The sequence below is a fragment of the Microchirus variegatus genome (genome assembly GCF_963457635.1).
Source record: "Microchirus variegatus genome assembly, chromosome: 15".
NCBI classification, from domain to species: domain Eukaryota; kingdom Metazoa; phylum Chordata; class Actinopteri; order Pleuronectiformes; family Soleidae; genus Microchirus; species Microchirus variegatus.
Genome location: NC_139816.1, coordinates 22,452,852 through 22,473,407, shown reverse-complemented (window position 1 = coordinate 22,473,407; position 20,556 = coordinate 22,452,852). Strand labels below are relative to the sequence as shown.

General features: G+C 42.5%; 1 protein-coding gene across 1 annotated transcript in view; it reads left to right on the top strand.

The window, feature by feature from the left end:
• Nucleotides 1–1,425: 1,425 nt before the first annotated feature.
• Nucleotides 1,426–20,556, top strand: part of LOC310937523 (NLR family CARD domain-containing protein 3-like) — a gene marked incomplete at both ends in the record, with an annotated part of 45,863 nt that continues 26,732 nt past the window's right edge. Inside the window, 2 exon segments of the mRNA XM_083901806.1 lie at nucleotides 1,426–1,500; nucleotides 1,504–1,615. Of these exon segments, the coding sequence (XP_083757932.1) occupies nucleotides 1,426–1,500; nucleotides 1,504–1,615 (187 nt within the window).

Genomic DNA, 20,556 nt, shown 5'->3' with positions numbered 1-20,556 from the left:
TTGTCATTGACCCATAAACTGATTTGGAAAAAATTTAAAAATCACAAAATAGAAATAAACACAAGTGTATTGCAAGATGAAGAGTTGACAATATTTCACAAAACGCAAAGGATTAAAATGTCGAAAACAATTTGAGAAAAAGTAAAAAGATGATGGACATTATGGGTCAAAATGATTTTACAAGGAGCAAATCATTTGTTAAACTTTAAGAAACTATTTCAGAAAAAGCCTTAACTCATTTGTAAAAAGTAGAAATCACATGAAGTGATGTAAGTAAAAAAAGTTATTTCACAAAAAGCAAACATTCAAAAAGTTAGTGAAAAGGAAAACATGATGCTCTGATTATAGATATTATATTAACACACTGTGAGGAAACAAATAATCACAAACACACACACACGCACACACACAGAGGTTCATGTGATTTCTTGTAAATGCAGAGGGAGGATGATGAAAGTGAAAGTGTTCAGCAGAGTTACAGCAACACGAGGCACAGACTCTTTATAGGTTTATACAGTTATCACAACAACACGTACACATCGCTATATAATATAAATAATGCCATATTTATTATTTGAATTTCAATCTTCAGAGGATGAGAGCAGAGTCTGGTCCAAGACTCAGGTGTGAAGAGTGACCAGTCCAGAGATGAAGAGATGAACTTCAGTAATCAACCTGGAGCGTAACACACAGTAAGATCACATCACCACTAGGTGGAGCCAGAACTAGGGTTGGGTATCTGTTGGCTTTTCGCTGATACTGGGGCCTTCTCTGTATTTTTGAAACGGTTCCGGTGCTTAAACGGTTCTCAATCTGGTGCTTTAAAAAATTAAACCACACACACTTTGTCAAAAAACAATACCTTTTTATTTCCAGGTCCAAATTGAACACAATATTAACTTACAGTAAAACTTTAAACAATCTAAATACAAGTAACATATGGTTATCATAAATAAACCAATATAAAATAAAATGTACATAATATAAAAATAAAACAATATTCAGGGTTTTCCCTGGTTTTTCTTAGACCAAGGTGGCAAAGGCTGGAGAACCTGGGTGACGTGTGCGGTGTGCAAAGTGTGTCATACGGCAAAGTCAAACAGCGAATATGTCTGAGTGAGAAGCCTAATAAATAGGCCCTTTCCCTTTTTTCGGGAAAAGGGTTTTAAGAAGCAAATGGTTCCAGGTAGAACCTCAGCCCTTGTAGAAGGACCCTGTTATTTCTAAGAGTGTAGAGTAGACCAGCAGCTCCTGTGTCCCTACAAGCTAAAATCACTGATTTTCTCTATGGACTTTGGTGTGGGAGAGGGAGTGGTTTACAAACTTCAGTTTCCTTTTGGAAAAGTCTGTCTAACAGTGAGATAAATACATTAAACTTTATAAATCCTAAAGTACTCCTAAAGGTAATGTCTTCACATTGTTTCCATGGACAAGCAGCCGTCCTGCTGTGCTCTGTGTCAGGACACCCTGAAGGATCCAGTCTCTACCAGCTGTGGACACTAGTTCTGCAGACAGTGCGTCTCCTCGTACTGGGACCAGTCTGGTCCACCAGGAGACTCCTGCTGTCCTGAGTGTGGAAAAAGACCCAGAACAGGAACTGGACCAGACCATCAGTGTACAGAGTAAGACAGAACATGTGCATGCTGATGTGCTCACTCTTGCACAGCATTGTCTTTTAAAATGATGATGAATAACCATTATATTTAAAAAGATCTATTTTTTATGAAAATAATCCTCAGCTGCTCAGATTCTTTCTTCAGTCTGACTTTGTATCTTGTCTTTCAGCAGATGTTGGTGCGCAGAAGGTTCTAGATCAGTAGTCTCAGACACGCGGGACCATATTTTGTGGCCCCCCCACTTGATATCAAAGTTTAATGTAAGTGCGGCCCGCAGTGACGATAAGGAAGAGCGGCGCAAGAGGCAGAGAAAAAAAGCTGCAGACTGTAGCAGCTGCTGATTCAAAACAGCAGTTACACACACACACACACACACACATTATTGTACTTGCTGCATACTGAGGACCAGCATTTCCACGTTATAAATCAACACAATTACAAATATCTACTTCATGAACGACATCTACAAAGAACTACTGGTTGCAGTACCATAACATGTCTGCAGGTGGAGCCCCAGAGCAAAAACGGCTTGAAAACTTTTTTGATTTATTTATTTTTTTTAATTTTTGGTCAAAAATTTTATAAAAACGTCATACTATACTATGTCAACCAACATTTTTTTTTAAAAATTGACCAAACATTTTTGGTCCAAAATTACCAAAAATTGAGTATAGCATGTAATAGCAACCTAAGGAAGTGATTTCAATGAATACAAAGTGAGGACCGGCCAAAATGTCCTCACTCCGTAAAAATGACCTCACTCTGTTGGTTGGCTGGTCCTCAGTATGCCGCAAGTACAAGAACACACACACATAACACACTTGAAAGTGGTGCTCTTATATCTTTTGGCCCGAGGACCATGACCTCAGTTTTTTCTGTGTTAAGCATCAGAAAGTTCCGAGTCATCCAAGTCTGTATGTCTATGAGACAATCCTGGAGTTTAATTGAGGGGTTTGGATCGTCTGGCCGTACAGATACGTATAGATGGGTGTCGTCTACACAACAATGGGAATTTATGTTGTGTTTCCTGATACATATTGCCTAATGGCAGCATGTACAGGGTAAAAAGAATTGAAATGAATATCCTGCCCAGAGTAAATTTTGATAGCTCGATTCTCCCCCTTCCCCCATCCCCTCAATATTGGAGTAAATGACAGTGTGCAATAACTAAATTTCTTTGGCATGGCAAAGTTTTAGTGGGTGGGCCTTCACACTTAGACCTCTTCTAACTTGGTTTCAATCTGATGCTCAAGTGTCATGGCGAGCTTTGGAGGAGCGGATAGTAGTGCCATACTCTTTTACTAACATTCTGCATTCCAATGTCTCACTCCATCGCTACCATTTGAGATTTGGTCCTATGATTATATTATAAAACTGAAGTTTGGACAGGCTAGCTTTGTTGCCTTCTGCAGCTAAGTGCTGTAGCAGAGCAATAGTCTGACACTGTTCATGTGTGGGGCTGCAGACGAGTAAATCATCAACATACTGCAGGAGGGCAGAGCCAGGACTGAGATTGAGTGAATCTAAACTTCTCTTCAGGCCGCTGTTGTAAATGGTTGGACTTTCACAGTAACCCTGACACTAACGTGTAAAAGTGTAGCTTCGACCCTCAAAATGATAAAGGCAAACCAAAATTTACTGTCTTTGTGAACAGGGACACTGAAAAACGCATTTGAAAGATCCACAACAGAAAACACTGATGAATACTTAGTAATTTTAACAAAATTGTGTTAGGATTTGGGACATGTAGCCTGTGGTTGCAGTGCAGCATTCACAGCCTGCAAATCCTGTACAAAAACACCATTCTGTGGGCTGTCCCTCGTCCCTGATTTTCTTAACAGGGAAAATGGGTGTGCGCACAGGAGAGTTTTCACATGGAATTATTACTCCTGCATTCAGTAGTGATTTAAATACTGGTCTGATCCATTCAACAGCTTCACCTTTGAGTGAATATTGATGTGGCATGGTAAGCACTGGTTTATTTTTAGCAAAGAGAGAGTCAACAGAAGACAACAGCTCAGAGGCAATTCTAAGATGGCTCTGAGGATCATGAGGAAGATTCGTACAATTAAAGTGTTGTGTCTCTAAGAGGTGTGTATGCAGCTACTTGACCTTGGCACCCAGGCTCTGGCCGGTCTGTGTGGATATAAGCTATCTTGCTAGATGTCAGGTTGAACCGTAAATATGGCCACGGGGAAAACAGGAAACTTACAGGAATGTAATATGTAATAAGTATGTTGAGACAAAGGAGCATAAGGAGATGTTATTTTCCATGACACATACAGTATAACATAGGCCTCCATCAGAATTCTCACATTAACCTCTTCTTCTCTCTTCTAATTTGTGGAATTAACGTGTTAATTTTTTAACGCATTAACGCACTTTCTCACTTTCATCGCGTTACGGGTAGACGTTAAAGTTATTGAAAATAGAGAGAGCGCACCACATTTACGGCCAGCATGCGAAGGGGAACTTCCCACAGACCATGATACTGAAGCTGCCTCGGTACAGAGACCGCAATCTAAACAGCGACCGGGAGGCGACGAAGAACGCCCCGATACAAGATGCCGGCAAGTTGCTACGTTTTTATGCTGACTACAGTGCCCACACAAGTCAACGTCGGAAAGCATTTGCAGGCGTACAGAGGTTTCTACGGGAGAAGGGCATCTCATCTTTCATGATTTACCCCGCCACTCTAAGGATCATCCTGGACGGCGAGCAACGCAGCTTCTCTACTCCGGAGGACGCAGAGGAGTTTCTACGAGGGAACAAAATCTCCATACGAGGGTCGCAATCTGGGACATCGGCAACACGGATGGCAACTCATCATAACGGGGTGATGATCAGGAATGCGAGACGGTGCGGGAGGAGAATACTGGCACCTGAAGATAAGGAGAGGAGTCCTTTATATTTTTATTTTTCTGTCCCGGGTTTTACCGTAACATCTGTTTTGTTTGTTATGGACATCTAACTGTTCTATACTAACTATGACACTGAGGGCTGTTGGTCCTCTCTCAGGCTACACTAATGGTTACTGTTTCAGAGAGAACATCGACCCTTCCACACTGTAATGTTTATGTTTCAGAGGGACAATTTTAGTTATTTCTATGCGATGTAGCCTGAGTCTGTCAATAATGGGCTTTGTTTACACGTTCCAGCTGTTCATATACCTGCCAGGTCGGTTATGTTTATAAGTGGGATACGACTGAGTTTTGGAGTCTCATTGAGCTGCGCTATGCAGTGGTCAAGTTACATAGAAACACGTGTTTTGGGATATGGGCATGGCAGCAATAGGGTGGGTGTGGGTCTCTTACTGGACTATATACTTGGATATATGTTTTACAGTCAAGTTTATAACTGGAATACAACCAAAGTGATTTTCGATAATGGTTAAGTTGACTGTCCTAAGTCTGAATGTCCGGGGTTTGAATGTCAATATCAAGAGGGTTAAATGCCAAGAATTAATGCGTCGAACAAAGGCCGATATAGTACTGATTCAGGAATCTCACCTAAAACAAAGTGATGTGCAGAAGATGCAAACAAACTATATATGGTGGTCTCCTCCTCCAGCAGTGGGTTTAGCTCTAAAGGAGTGATGATTATGTTTGGAGGAACCTACCTGTGAAAATTGACGGTACTAGTAAGGATAAATCTGGGCGAATAGCATATGTGTGCACATCAATTTATGGTACAAAGGTAGCATTTATATCAATCTATGCTCCAGCAGTTTTTGAAGATGATTTCTATCCCGACCTCACGAGGGAATTGCTGAATCTTGCAGAATATGAGCTGGTTCTGGGAGGCGACTTGAATGCGGTCTGTAATCTTGATTTGGACAGATCTACAAGCTCATTTACACAGTCAGCAGTCGGCCTCTACGGCTTTGAATGCAATGATTAACAACTTGGCCCTTTTTGATGTTTGGAGGTCGCAAAACCCGGGCAGTCGAGATTATACTTGTTTCTCTGCACATCATAAGTCGTTCTCAAGGATTGACTATTTTTTGTTGTCGCGTGGTTTGAAGGAATGCACAATACCTGTTAAATTTCTCCCAGCTACACTGGCTGATCACAACCCATTAGTTCTCGGCATTGACTTCAGTTTTAAATCCAAGATGGCGTTTCAACACTTCTCTTCTAAATGACACTGCATTTTTCTCTGAATTTAGAACTAAAGTGTTCACATTTCTCCAAGAAAATATAGGCTCCGTCGAGGACGCTAGGTTGGTGTGGATGGCAACGAAGGGTTTTATACGTGATTTTACAACATCCTATGCATCGCATGTGAAAAAGGTTAGGAACCTTAGGATTAAAGTGTTAGAGGAGAAATGCTTATGTCTGGAGAGGGTTCTTAAGAATAACTATTCTAACACAGTCCGTAACAAGCTGCAGGATGTTAGACAAGAGCTGAACGAATTACTACGGAGACGAGCGGAATTCATCATACATAGGACTAGACTAAATTATTATTGTAACGGAAGTAAACCCAGCAGACTTCTAGCTCTAAAATTAAAACAGTGTGAATCAAAGGCGTCCATCGACTCAATACATCACCCGACTAAAGGCCTGGTTTTTAACCCAGCAGAGATAAATAACACCTTCCAAACGTATTACGAGAACTTATACACGTCGTCTGACAGCTTTGACCCAGAAGTGTGTAATACTTTTTTGCAAGGGGTGGATCTACCCACCATACAGGGAGGAGAGGCAGAGGATCTAGGCCGCCCAGTAACCTTGCAGGAATTGAAGGCTGCACTGAGTAACATGACAAGAGGGAAATCTCCGGGCCCTGATGGGATCCCACCTGAAGTGCTCCTGCACTTCTGGGACATTCTCGGTCCGGTTTTTCTGAGCTCCATCCAGACTGCTTTAGAGAAAGGTGCCTTTCACGAACACACCAATGTGGCTTTAATTTCATTGTTACCAAAGAAGGGCAAAGACCCGTTACAATGCTCCAACTACAGACCCATATCTTTGATAAATTCGGATCTGAAAATTTACTCCAAGATGCCGGCATTACGCCTGGAGCGTTATATGGATAAGTTAATTCACACTGACCAAGCTGGGTTTATGAAGGGCCGTCTTGCTGCAGATAATATCAGGCGCTTAATGCATGTAATAGAAGAATCCAAACAGCTTCGGGGGCCATGTGCCATTCTGTCACTCGACGCTGCAAAAGCCTTTGACAGGGTTAAATGGGGATATTTGTGGGCTGTATTACGAAAATTTCAATTAGGTGAAGCTTTTATTAAGTTGGAACAAGTCTTGTATGCAAACCCCTCAGCCATGGTCAGCACAAACGGATTGAATTCCAGATCTTTTTCCCATTTGCCGTGGTACGAGACAAGGCTGTGGTCTCTCCTCGAGCCTGTTCATTCTGTCTCTCGAACCGTTTGCACAGCACCTTAGACAAAATTCAGTCATGTCCCCTATCCAAATCAGACAGACTTCTCATACCCTGTCGGCTTTTGCGGACGACATACTCATATATATGACGGACATAGAAAACTCTATTAACTCCTTATTAGCGGCTTTTGAGGATTTCAAACGGCAGTCAGGATTTAAGATTAATTGGACAAAGTCAGCTCTGATGTTGCTAAATGAAGCTGCCAGGAATGCCAAAATACCAAGCCAGATTCCCGTAGTAACCCAAATTACGTACTTGGGCATACAGATACACTCCTCGCTCCAGAAAATAGTGAAGAGCAATTACGAAAAAATGTTGAAGGAAATTGAACGTGATCTTGCAATCTGGACCAGGCTGCCTGCCTCGCTGCGGACACGTATATCTGTAATTAAAATGAATGTTTTGCCTCGCATTAACTTCCTAAGTATGATGATTCCGCTCTCTCCCCCTCAGGACTACTGGGTTAAAATTGATAAACTGTTACGTAGATATGTTTGGAATAACGGCCATCCAAAACTTAAGTTCTCTGTGCTACAGAGACCTAAAGACCAGGGTGGGCTTGCTCTTCCAAATTTCAAAGTGTACCATCAGTCCTTCCAACTACGCCCCGTTATGGCTTGGCTCGACGGCCACTCATCTGTCTCATGGAAATCTTTAGAGAAGAATCTAGTACATCCCAGCAGATTAGAGGACATTTTATTCTCTGGCATAAAAGACAAATACTGTTTGTTGCACTATGGCCCTATTGTTGCCAACACAATCAGGAATTTCAGGGTTGTTGAGAAGAGCTGGGAGGGGAGCTTAAAGTGGCACAATGATACCCCCTTGTGGCACAATATGAACATACGGATTGGAAACAAGCCTCTGGTCTTTAATCCATGGTCTTCAAAAGGTATTAATGTTATTGGGGACCTGTGCGGTGACAAGGGCATGCTAAACTATCAAGATTTGAAGGACCGCTTTGACTTACAGGACTCTTCTTTTTTTTATTATTTGCAAATAAGAACAGCACTTAAAGCACATGGTGTTCCACTCGGGGATAAGCTTCCCATACACCCCCTGATAGACTGGATAAACTCCCTTCCCTGCAGGGGCTTTGTATCGAAAGTCTACTCCAAACTATCTGCACAGCGAGAGACTCTATCGATGCTCAGAGCATGGCAGCGAGACTTTGAGCTGAAAGATGATGACATTTCCTGGAGCAATGTATGGGAGAACACTTTTCTTGCCTCCAAGAATCCGAATCACCAACTTATTAACTTTAAAGTGTGTCACAGACTTTATTATACACCTGTCACTAGATTCCGCATGAAACTGATACCAAACCCAAACTGTACTATGTGCCAACTTAACGCAATAGGAAGTTACAGACATATGATGTGGGAGTGTCCCTCTGTTCAGGCCTTCTGGGGCCGGGTATCCAAAGTCTTGTCTGAATTACTAGGTACCACCATAACATGCAATCCAATCTTATTTCTACTTAATGATGATTCTCATCTGCACATAAATGAGAAACAGCGCAAACTGTTGCTGAGTGGCCTCACAGCTGCCAAAAAACTCCTAGTGCAAAGATGGCTACCGCCTCATGACCTTAGTACTAGGAAGTGGCTGATTTACTTTCATGATATAGTGTTACTTGAGTTGTCTACTGCACGGATTAATAATGCCAAAGCCTCCACTCTGGAGGCGTGGTCGGGTACGGCTGAGCAGATAAAGGATAGACTTCTTGGATTATGAACAGAGGTACACCGCTCACTACAATGTACTGCTGAAACCTGATGATGTTTGACTGGTCCAGGGGAGACTCGGGAGGGGAGGCAGGGAATGCTGCCGGAAGGGGGGCGGGGGGGACGGGATTATTTTTGTAAAAGTTGATATTACTGTCACTTGCAGTGGTTCAATAAAAAGTTATTCGCAAAAAAAAAAAAGATTACACATAGGTCTAATTTCAATGGATGAGTGACTTTTTTGTCAATAAGTAAATAAATAAAGTAAATAAAAAATCACAACGGCTTTTTAGTCCCAGTCCATCCCTGGTGTTCATTCAGTCAGGCTGAGTTTCCATTACGCGTGCCAACAGCCTTTGATCTGACGTCAGAGGCGACGGGACAATCGATATAGATGATATATCTATAGCTGATTCAGATAGTTATATTAAATAGTGATTGTTGTGATTATTTATTGCATTTAAATGTGCCTGGAACTGTGGAAACCTGCGTGTGAAGTTTTGGTGACGTGTGCGCACTGTTTCGCCTGCGCTTCGCCGTGCACCGAGAGTAGACCAGGTTAGAGCTGGACCCGTTATGGTCTTCCTCTGGTCTTAACCGGGGAACATAGGTACGACCCCTCCTTGAACCACAAACTGCAGACCAAGGTAAGCCCATACCAGTACAAACACACATTTCTCCTCTGGAAAACTATATTTAATTTATTCAGATACACCAAAAAAGAAATCAATGTGCGTCATCTGTGAACGCGTAGTTGAACATGCTCTGGAAAAGTGTCATTTCCTGATTTACAAATATAATATAACTATAAATAACCGCAGCCATGTGCGTGCACCGCTGTGCCAGTTAAGACCTGCCTTTCAAACGTGCTAAATATAGCCGCTAAAATAAACACCGCAATCAGTTTCAGGTTTGATAAATCACTTTGCGCGTGCTAAAATAACATATTTACATTTTCTCCTCCCATCACACACAAAATAGCGTGTAAATGCCCCATATGGCATATGCATTAAGGCAAGAACGCTAAATGGGTTACGAGTGCTATTTTGCCCGTCTGAGGGACGCACTCCTCGATGCGCCCTGTTAGTAGATCAGCATCAACGCAAATCTGCGGGTGCAATCCAGTTTGCACACGTTTTTGCACGCGCAAAGCTTTAGTAAATCAGGCCCTGTGGAAACAACAACACAGCTTCTTTCATTTATTTAAGACATGGGACCCTTTTTCAAAAATGGTCCCATGTTCCCCGATTTACCCGGGGAATATAGGACCCTTATTTTTTTATATATATTATTTATTACTTATTTTGTTCCCCGCTTTATATTATACCCTATTAACCCAAGTTAAACTAGGTCCTGATGCCCTAATGAACATGTCTGTGTCATGCTTTAGTCAAAATATCATAAAGATGAAGCACAATAGCAGTTCAATAACTCTGCCAAAACAGCCTTTTTCAAAACGCTCGGTTTTGTGCCTGATCATTTACATGTGAATTAGACCCAGGTTAACACACATCCACTGCTTCCAGGGGAGTGTCGATCTAACTGTCGCCACTTATCACCTATTGTCATGCAGCGTCGTCACAACCCCCGCTCCATATACCCCATAGTAATGTCCGTTTACCCGTTGTTACTGAGTTTCACCGTAATGCATAGAGTGACCACAATTTTGGCTTCTCACGATCATAAAAAAATCGAAGAAAAACGATTAATGCGCCGCGCGGCGTGTATGTAAATTCCCATGCCAGAAAAAGACCCTGGATGCACCAGTGTAACTGCGGCTCCAACTGGTGTGTGGATCAACAACACGAGGAGAGAACTGGAAACACGACAGAAAGGCATCCTTTGGTTGAGAAGAAATGTAGGACAACATCTACATCTTTCTGCAGTGCTTTCAAACGCGTGCTCCTCATATCACCGATCCACACACTCCACACACACTAACTGCAGGCACGTAACTGGTGCGTTCAAGGTGTCCCTCCAGCATAGGAATTTACATACGCGATCAACAACAAAGGGCTTGTGAAACTTGTGAACATTTTTTTCATAAATAAAATATATCCACTGGACACAAAAATCTTCTGAGGCTGGAGGTTTGTGTAAAACACTGTGCTCCGCTCTTCCTACCTTGCCTGCAGTCTTGATTTCACAGGGACAAGGGGGAGCTACGGTGGAGCTGTGAAGTGTGAAGTACTCTGCCTGGCGGGGTGCCAACATTCACGGTGAAATGTACGCACTGTCGTCACTTGGTCAGTAGGTGTAAACATCACATGTTTTATCGCCTATACTTACCCAAAGTGGAACCACTAAAACATGACTGAGTCTTGTTTTTTCACATTTTGGGGACTGGTATGGCCCACTGAGTCCCAAATATCAGTACTAGAAAGATCAAAAAGTAGATTTTTCACAATAGGGGACCTTTAACAGGTGGAAGCGCAGACGGCGCAGTGATAGTTTGGCTGACCAGTGCGCAGTGTGCACGTCACCAAAACCTCACAGGCAGATTTCCAAAGTTCGAAGCACATTTATCTGCAATACATAATCAAACCAGCCACTATTTATTGTAACTATCTGAATCAACACATATCTATATCGATACACATCGCATCTGATGTCTGATCAAAGGCTGTTGGCACGCGTAATGGATACTCGGCCTGACTGAATTGATTGATGAAATCAGGGACGGACTGGGACTAAAAAGCAGCCGCCGCTGCCGTTACATTATGATGATCCACTTTATTTATCTACTTATTTATTTACTTATTCACTTGGGGGCGACCCTGTAATCTTTCTCAGCCAACCACAAACAGCCTAGAAATTACAGATAAAAGCCCCTTTTCTTTTATGAATTTTCATTTATAGCTCAATAGAAAATAATTATTTATATCAAAGAATTTTACTGCTTTCTCTTCCCTATCTCTTGCCGCTAACTGTCAGGACTCACGCACCATGGCGTTTCGGACTTTGCGCTCATGTGGACAGCGCAGTTCAATTGTGAGGCGCACGATGAAGTTTCTCCATGTCATCACACATTTTTTATATATAAAGAAAATCATTTCTGCACCATGCGTTGGTGTGTGAAGTAGCCAGACTGGACAGACTGGTTAAGAGCGCATCAAGCCCAATAATGTCGGTGCAAATCTGTGAATTCTCTGGTCCACAAACAAACATGGTGGTTACAGGTAAAATGAGAAAACATGAACAATATTTTTTATTAATATCGATTATTATTATTATTATTGTTATTATTATCATTATTATTACTATTATTAATATTAATAAACATTTAAATTCAATATTTATATAATCAGATTGTTCAGAGAAGAGAGGAAAACTGTCACTGTCAGCTGAACAGCGAAAGGCATGATGGGAGTACGCTAATGACGTGCGCTAGCGGATTTCATGAATACTGAAGTCACGTTAACTTCAGCTTTAAACCATGGATTTGCAAATAAATGCAAAACCAACAATAGTGAAGTGAATACAGTAAGCTGAAAAGTCCAACGACGTAGTTTAAAGCGCAACTAGACCGGAAGTTCCTATTATCGCTGTTTTTTTTGGTGTGTATCTGCGTCATTACCTTGTTTATGAAGCCTGACGGTTCGAAACAAACAGTTCAGCCATTGCTGAGAAAGTTGTGTTTTATTGTAATCTCGGGGCTCAACGAGATCACTGAAAATCCCGTTAACGTTACGTAAGCAGCGGTTCTCCTGAACAACCGATCGTCCTGCTCCGGGCGGTAGTCCGGGCACATCCGGTTGCGTACATTGAACCGCAGAAGAAGAATAACGTCCGTTGTGGAGGTGTTTCACGAGCAACAGTGTCTTCTGACTCTGGGTCTGACTCCGGTTTAAAGTCATAAAGGGACTGCGGCGGGGAGTCGTGACGAAGCTATTTTTAAACACTGTTAAAACAATGTTTTGATAATGAGTAGCAATGAATCCACCGCTCCAGAGAGGGAGCTGCGCTTCTAAGAGCTGACGTGATAGATTACGTCACTTCCAGATACCTGGCCAATCACAACACAGGTGGGAAGGCTCTACGCTGGCTGGCCAATCACAACACACTCTGTCTTCTCGGGCGAGATTCATGGCTAAAAATAGCGCGACTGACAAGCGCTTCGAAAAGGACAGATTTCAATCGGCTCGTTTACATCAACTAGGAAGATTTTGACCATAAAAACAACTTAATATATGTAAGTAGACAGTGGGTTCTTTACAGTGTAATGTATTTTTCTTGCTAAGTTTATATTGTTTTTTAAAAGCTATTTACAGTATTTTATTGTTCTTTACATTTATATTTTCACATACTTTTAAGTTTTTTCCATTTCATTCTTTTTGAAAAAAATATATATTTTGAACTCATACATTTTTCGTTGGTGAGTATTTATAACATAATGGTGATGAACACTGGTTGGAAGGGCCCCCTGGGAATTTTTGCTTAAGGCCCCTATAGACTCTAGAATCGCCTCTGCTCGGATCCCCTGCACTTCATTGCGACTGTACTCCATCCTCGTCATAAAGATTATTATTTGGATGTGGGGATAAAACATCTAGAAAAATTATCTAGTCTTTGGATACGGAGAAGCGCAGAGCGCAGTCGCGTCGAACAGCGCAGGAGAGGGAGAAGAGATCAGCACAGGGGCAGTGCGCAGGAAAAAAAGGGCGATTTTTATGCAACAGATGAGGCAGATGAGGGGGGACTACCACTCTTTTATTTATGTTGATTTATTTGACTTTTAAATGTGACCATTGCATGGCTTGTTTTAAGATTCACTGGCCAATTACTTAATTAGTATTAACTTATAAATTGATTGACAGTACTATATAGTATTATATAGTATATTTGTCCTATAAACAAAGCTTCACTTCAAGTCAAATAAAGCATCGATTAAAGTGGGTTTTGCTTGTTTTGTTTATAAAGTACATCTTTTAAAATCTGAGGTTAACATTTTCCCACCGAAACTCAACGTCAATGATCGAAACATGGTCTATTATGTGAAAACTGACTTTTGCAACAGGAAACTGACATTTATAAACCACTCATTCTGCCACACCAAAGTCCAAAATCAGTGATATTTTAACTCACAGGGACACAGGAGTTGTTGATCCACTGCTGCCTTCATCATTAAAATATCTTCAAATATCTTATTTTGTCACTTCAGTGTTTGAAATCGTTTGTTCAAATTAACCTCAGTGACACAAAGTGACCACTCAAGGCAGAGGTAGACCAGCAGCTCCTGTCTCCTGAGGAGCTAAAATCACTGATTTTTTTCTGTGGACTTTGGTGTGGGAGAGTGAAAAACTGATTTTAGGACTCTATGTCACGTTTGCATCTTTATCTCACTGTTAGACAGACATTTCCAACAAGAAACTGAAGTTTGTAAACCACTCACTATCCTACACCAAAGTCTAGTGATGTCACAGATGCGTCGAGGCTTCGAAGCGTGTGTCGAGTAATGATACGCGTATCAAGGCTTGCTTCATTTAGGGGAGGAGCCAAAAATTATGACGTCCGAAGCTTCGCTGGCCGGCTGTACCACATGACTGCTTCGGGAAGTGGTTCAGATTTTGCTGAGAGGTTTTACAGCTATATGGACCCCTCAGGCTCCATTCAAAATGTGGGTTTTTGAAGGAGAGTTGTGGTCAGTTTGGAGCTTGGATAGCGTTTATGATTTTTCCCTTTATAAACGGAATTCCGTTTTTTTCAGCCTGAAAATAAGCCTCACATGGATCATACATCGAGGTTAAAAGAGTGTTAATAGTAGTTTTTCGTGCCACTTTCATTTGAACATCACTATCAAAGTCCATAGAAGGTTGTTAGAACTGTCTTTCTCGATGTTACATTTGTCCCACTTTGATCAGTGTTCTCGCTCCTTTTATCTTCCAGTGACATCATCTTCTCAGTAGCAAGTGCAGTTCATGAACTGCTGACAAACACCAGAGAAGACCACATTGAAACCCTCAGTCCATCTGTGACCTCCACTTGATCCAGGTTGAGCGGTAAATTGCTGTCATTTTAGTCTCGATGGAGTTGCCAAAGGTGTCAATGGACGCAGTGCGTCCATGCGTCAGCTCCTGTTTGACGGGTTTGACCACGGAACAGTGGGGCTTGTTGGAGGCAGGGACACCTGACGATGCCACCAGACTCCGGTTGGCCGACATGCTCCTGAACGTTCTCCGCAGCGTCATGGACGTCTTGTCTGACTATTTACGGAAAGGCGTCACGATGGAGCGCGTGCGTAACAGCCTGAGCGACTCGATCACACGCTGTTTCGCCGAGGCAGTGGGCGTCGAGGCGGTCAAAGGTCCCGGCCCTGACACGATGATGGACTGGATTGTGACAGAGGTCGTCAACCGTGCCAGCAGCGAGAAACCTGTTCAGCCTAAACCGACCAATTCAGTGATTCGCTCAGTCTGTCGAATGTTGAAGAAGTTCGCAGGCAAGATGTGTCGCTGCCCCAAGAAACAATCCCGACACAGCAGTGTCCAGACCTCGTCCTACCAGGCCCAGACAAAAAAGTATATCGACAGTGAGTCGTCAATGACACAGTCTGTCCAGTCTGTCCTCAGTGTCAAGATGAATATGATCATCGAGCCCATTGTGGAGGATGTTGAAAACATAGAGTACAACCAGCTGCAGGAGCAGTTTTCTCGGGAGACTCAAACTGCAGCAGAGGACATTGCTCAGTCTTTCTCTGAGTACATCAGCTCCAAAGATGCCGGATCTGTTCGCTCAAGTCCCAAGACCCAGCAGCAGAACAATCTGAAGGGAGTGAGTGCCAAGATCTGCAACTTTTTTGCCAGAATCTTCACCAAAGCCTCAATTTGTCGAATCTTTTCACAAGTAAAGTCAAAGTTCCACGGCGAGGCCAAAGTCTCAGATGGTGAGGAAGTCAAGTCACTGCTGGCTGACGTTGAACCCGTGCTACAGACCCGTGAAGAAGCACTCGATCTCATTCACAGACTTCAGAATCTGTCACGTGATGACATGCTCGAATTGACCGGCGACCTCAGTGATCTCCTGTACAGTCACGTCACTGGAGATCGTGTTCCAGACTCAGTCAGAGAAGGTTCACCCGGTACAGCAGGGTCTGACCGGCATCCGTCCTCCAGCATTTACAACGACATACGCAACAGAGTTGTCTGCTTCCTGTCGCTGACCAGCTGGTGGCTGGAGAACCAGGTTTCACGCTACAGTGACAAGGTACTGCTCGCGTTAATGGAAAATGAGACCACGGCACAGGTCCCACAGATCACAGTCGGGGCGGAGCCACAGCAGGGGGAAGCGACAGGAGGAACCATGCAGGACGAACCGGAACAGACTTCTATCAAGCTCCTCATCACAACACTCATGAAGAAAGTCAGGAAGTCTGTCCGAGGCGACAAGTCCTTCTTCACCGACGTCGATGCCACCGTTCGACGTCTGGTGGATAAAACCCTTGCCGAACTCGATGGAACAAACGTTAAAATCACCCCGAGAAATGCCGAGAGCCTCGTCAAGGCCATCTTCAAGGACCTCCGTAAGAAGTGGGGTTCTGCTCTGGGAGTCTTGGTCTCCATCGAAACTGGGGACAAGAAACTTCCACAGTGCATCGCTGCCTCTTGTAAGACTCACATGCTCAGAAAGCAGAGCAGCATTGGGAGGTTAATTTCTAGTGAGAAAAGGTGAGATTTAGGTTTTTTAGGTTTTAACTCCAGATACGGCAGTGTCCTCTTGAAAAGCACAGTGCCATCTTCAGGATCTTTTTCATGTTAAGAAAACCTGAGTCACATTCAGACCCTGAGGATCATGTGTTCTACTTGTCACACGAGCAGGATGGTAAATCTCCCTCAAGGGTTCTTGACGTAAGGATCCTTGAGAACTGTCACCACACGCAGAATGTGTATCAAAGTTTTGGCGAGAGACCTCGCTTACTTCTGTGATCACGTGACACTCACCTGTACAAACAGAACAGCGCCATCTTCAGGATGTTTTCATAGCATGAAAAAGACAAAACATAGTTTGCAGTAAAATAGTTAATGTATAGTTATGGTGAGCGGAATTATGTTAAGGCAATGTTTGCAACACGTCAACAAGCACACCTATGCAAACCACGCAGCGCCACCTTCAGGACTTTCAAGCTAAAGACGCAAGCAATTTGACACATCGCTTCACACCCAGTCCTGGAATTTGAGGGAATTGGTCCTGGAAAGTCTTAAAATGACTTATGTTTTGTTGAAAATGGCTGCAATAAGAGCAATGAAAATTGCTCTTATCTTTCCCAACAAATTCCATCTGTTACTGAATCCATGTGTTCTCTGATGTTGAAGCGCGTGGCCTCATGGGGCGTGGCCTTAGTGTTCCAATAAAAATTGTCTTCATAAAAACGACTCCTATTGTTTGAAAAGTTTAACATACATTAAACAACATGAATGTTGTCAGAGTTCATTGCAGGGGGAGGCGTTTACGGCTCAACAGCGCCACCTTTTTTCAAAGTTTGCTCATTCTACCACCGACCGTTCCATGGGTGCCAAAGTAAAATGGTGCAGTCCAGTGTGGGCGGAGCCAGCTAGTTAGGGCTGGTTTTTTTTTAGTGATGTGTCAAACTCCAGCAGCTGCAGGTAAAACCACAGATAATCACGATGAAGTGAGGATGTTACTAACTTTCATTCATTCAATTGTGAGTTCACTTAATTAAATCGTGATTTCAATTCTCTGTTTTCTTGTTCCCCGTTTGGATTTTTTATCTTTGTGTTGTTTTATTAAAGATTAAAGTTATTGGGTTTTTTTTTAAGGTTTGTACAGTGAGACGTGGACACGAGGCAGAGATAATGGTGAAACAGGTGAGATTTAAAAAATCTTGTGTATACTAACGTTAAACTTTCTGTAAACTACTGCTACTACTGTACTACTTCTTTTCATCATACTACACCATTCAGTTATTGTGAATATTTATTAGTTATAAATCTACAGAATCATCAGTTTGTTTTTTATAAATCACAAACTGATTAAACTTTTTTTCTTCTTTTGAACGTACACACACTTTTTGACTGAGGCCCTGTATCAGAGGTTGCACTAGACTGACAGGGTCATAAAAAATCGTGTCATAAGTCCAGTACAGTCGAACAGCCACTTCATATTTACTTATTAACACAATGTAAAACATGATCCAAATGAGTTAATCCCATGAGATTATGCTGAGGTCTTACCTGTTTGAACAATGTTTTTATGTTTCATCTTTAACTGTTGTCAAGTGCGCTTCTCCCCCACGGGATTACACCTAAATAAATACATTAATAGTCTACAACTCAAGCAGTTTCCCCCTGTAATATTATTGTGATTGTGCAAAGGACGACATTTAAACTTCCTCATCAGCAGCAGTGTTCTCTGACGTAGTCTCCCTCTCTTTTGCTGCTGTTACACTTCCTTCTAAAAACTTGCTCAAACTCACCGTATGAGCGCATTAATATTTTCAAGTCCAGTGGGTGAATAACGTCACCCTCCGCTTCACCGTTGTCATGTTGACTCGTCGAAACGGGGCTCCATTGATGCTGTCTTTTTATACTTGTATACCAACACCAGCTCACAAAGCTCCTGTGTCTGTATCTGTAACGGCTGAACAGTGTGCATAAATGTTTAGTTGTACGTGTACATTTTTAGCTACTTTTTAAAAATACGTCTTTGTGTAGTTGTTTACTGTGCTTTTATTTATACTGTTTTATTTCTGTCACATATGTAAACATGTCAATAAAGTGTGCTGAGTGAGAATTTGATTTTGTGCAGAAATGTAGTAAATTTAGTGTTTGATATGTAACATTTTAACAATAGTCAATCTACCTTTAGAAATGGAAAATAAGGAATGGAACAAAGTGGCAAAATTTTATTTATATATTTGTTCTGTTACAAGACCAAAAGAAAATACAAAAATAACTTACTTTTTGATTCCCCTGATGCGTAAAGGCCCATATTCTGCTCTGTAAATGTTCAATGCGTTCTGCAGAGAGAAAACATTCAAACACACTGGTTCAAGGCCAGGGTGGTCAGCCATGCAGGAAGGTGGGTTCTGCAGCTGGTTCAGTCTTCTTAGAGGCTGTAAATGTGAAAGGGTAAGTGATGTTTGATGTCACATAATGACTGATACTGTGTTTATATATTAAGATTTAACGGATGTTTAAATTAACCCGCATAAATATGCTGTCGAGGGCCATCATAACTACGCCAAGCCTGTGGGCGGCAGTGTAGGAAGAAGGAGAAAGCTGTACAAGCCCATCAGAATCCTCATCCACAACAAGAACGACTGACGTCTCACCCTTGATGTATGGACGTAACTATTCAAGTGACAGAGTGACAGCAGCGATGATCGCGACATCCTATAACTCTCACACCACTCCTCCGAGACAATAACACAAAACCGGCGAAGAAGAACAGAAGAAGTTCTGAAATAGCTGACCTCTGAGCACTAATATGTCTCTGCCTCTCGACGTCATATAGGAGCTGTATTTGTAAATGCAAAGACATAAAAAGTTAATGCACCAACAGAAATGCTACTGCCACCGGGGATGCTTCCATGATTATAATCAAATATTAAAAGGTCACTTTTGGAGCATTGATAGCCTATAACTGTTTTTCTCCGCTTTCCTCAGTTAACATGCAAACGTGAAAACAGAGTTTTCCTAAATCTTCACATTTTGAGGCAAAATCGCCGTTTGTGTGTTAACCATAGGCACAAACGAAGGGGAAAGTCTCCGGTTTTTTTTTAATACTGGTGCTAGTGTAGTATGAATAGTTACGCTTTCATTCAACAAGCATCCATGTAACAAGCACACTTACCTGTGGTATCTATGAGATTTTCGGGGGGTGTTGGCATTGCTGTGCAATTTTGCCACAAGTACACCTAAACCAGAGGGAAAAATAGGGAAAACCTATCAGTTACATATATTGTTTCTAATATGTTGTTAGCGACTACTACAGGTCAGGTTATGCCACGGTGTAATTTTACGAATTGGAAGTAGTGCATTACGGTGAAACGCAGTAACAACGGGTAAAGGCCACATTATACTTCTCCGACTGGGTATGCGTTATCCGTCTGCGTCACCACGGAGACGCCTCGAGCATTTATACTTCTGCGTCGTGGTGACGGACACTCGCTGCAATTTCCCGCCCGATCAGTAGGGGTCGCTGCGCAAGGTTGTTGTGCTTCTGGCTACAGTGAGCAATGGCGTCCGAGAGAGAAAGAGAGAGAAAGACTGTTGTTGTTGAAACAGTGGCCGTTTCTCACTTTTCTGTGTCACGGAACGCAGTTTTAAGATAATTTGAGGCGATAAATTGGCCATTTAGAGTCTAAACATGTGCTGTGTGTGTATAGATATGACGTATTTATAGTTCGGCAGCGGCGTTATCGGCGGGGATCAGCTCCGCCTCTGTCAGGACGCCCGGAGCGCACTGAGAGCCGGCACAGAGCAGCTTAGCTCGGCCTGTCCTGAGGACCAATCGCAGCTCTTGCCGTCTCCGTTGTCCCTTGACGGAGTGACGGAAACTTAAAAAATATTTCGTGCACCCGGAGACGACGCAGAGGCTCTACGTAGCCTACGCAGAGCACTTTACGCAGAAGTATAAATTGGGCTTAAACGGCCATTACTATGGGGTATACAGAGCTGGCAGGCAGTCGCACCTGGAGCGGAACGCTGCATGACAATGGGTGATAAGTGGCGTCAGTATGGCTGTGGATAGCAAGTTAGATGTCCAACATAATGATGTAACGTTATTACGGAGGAGCTGAGAATTAAAAAGGGTACTTTTACATTCCCGCTGGTGTGGAGAACACAGTA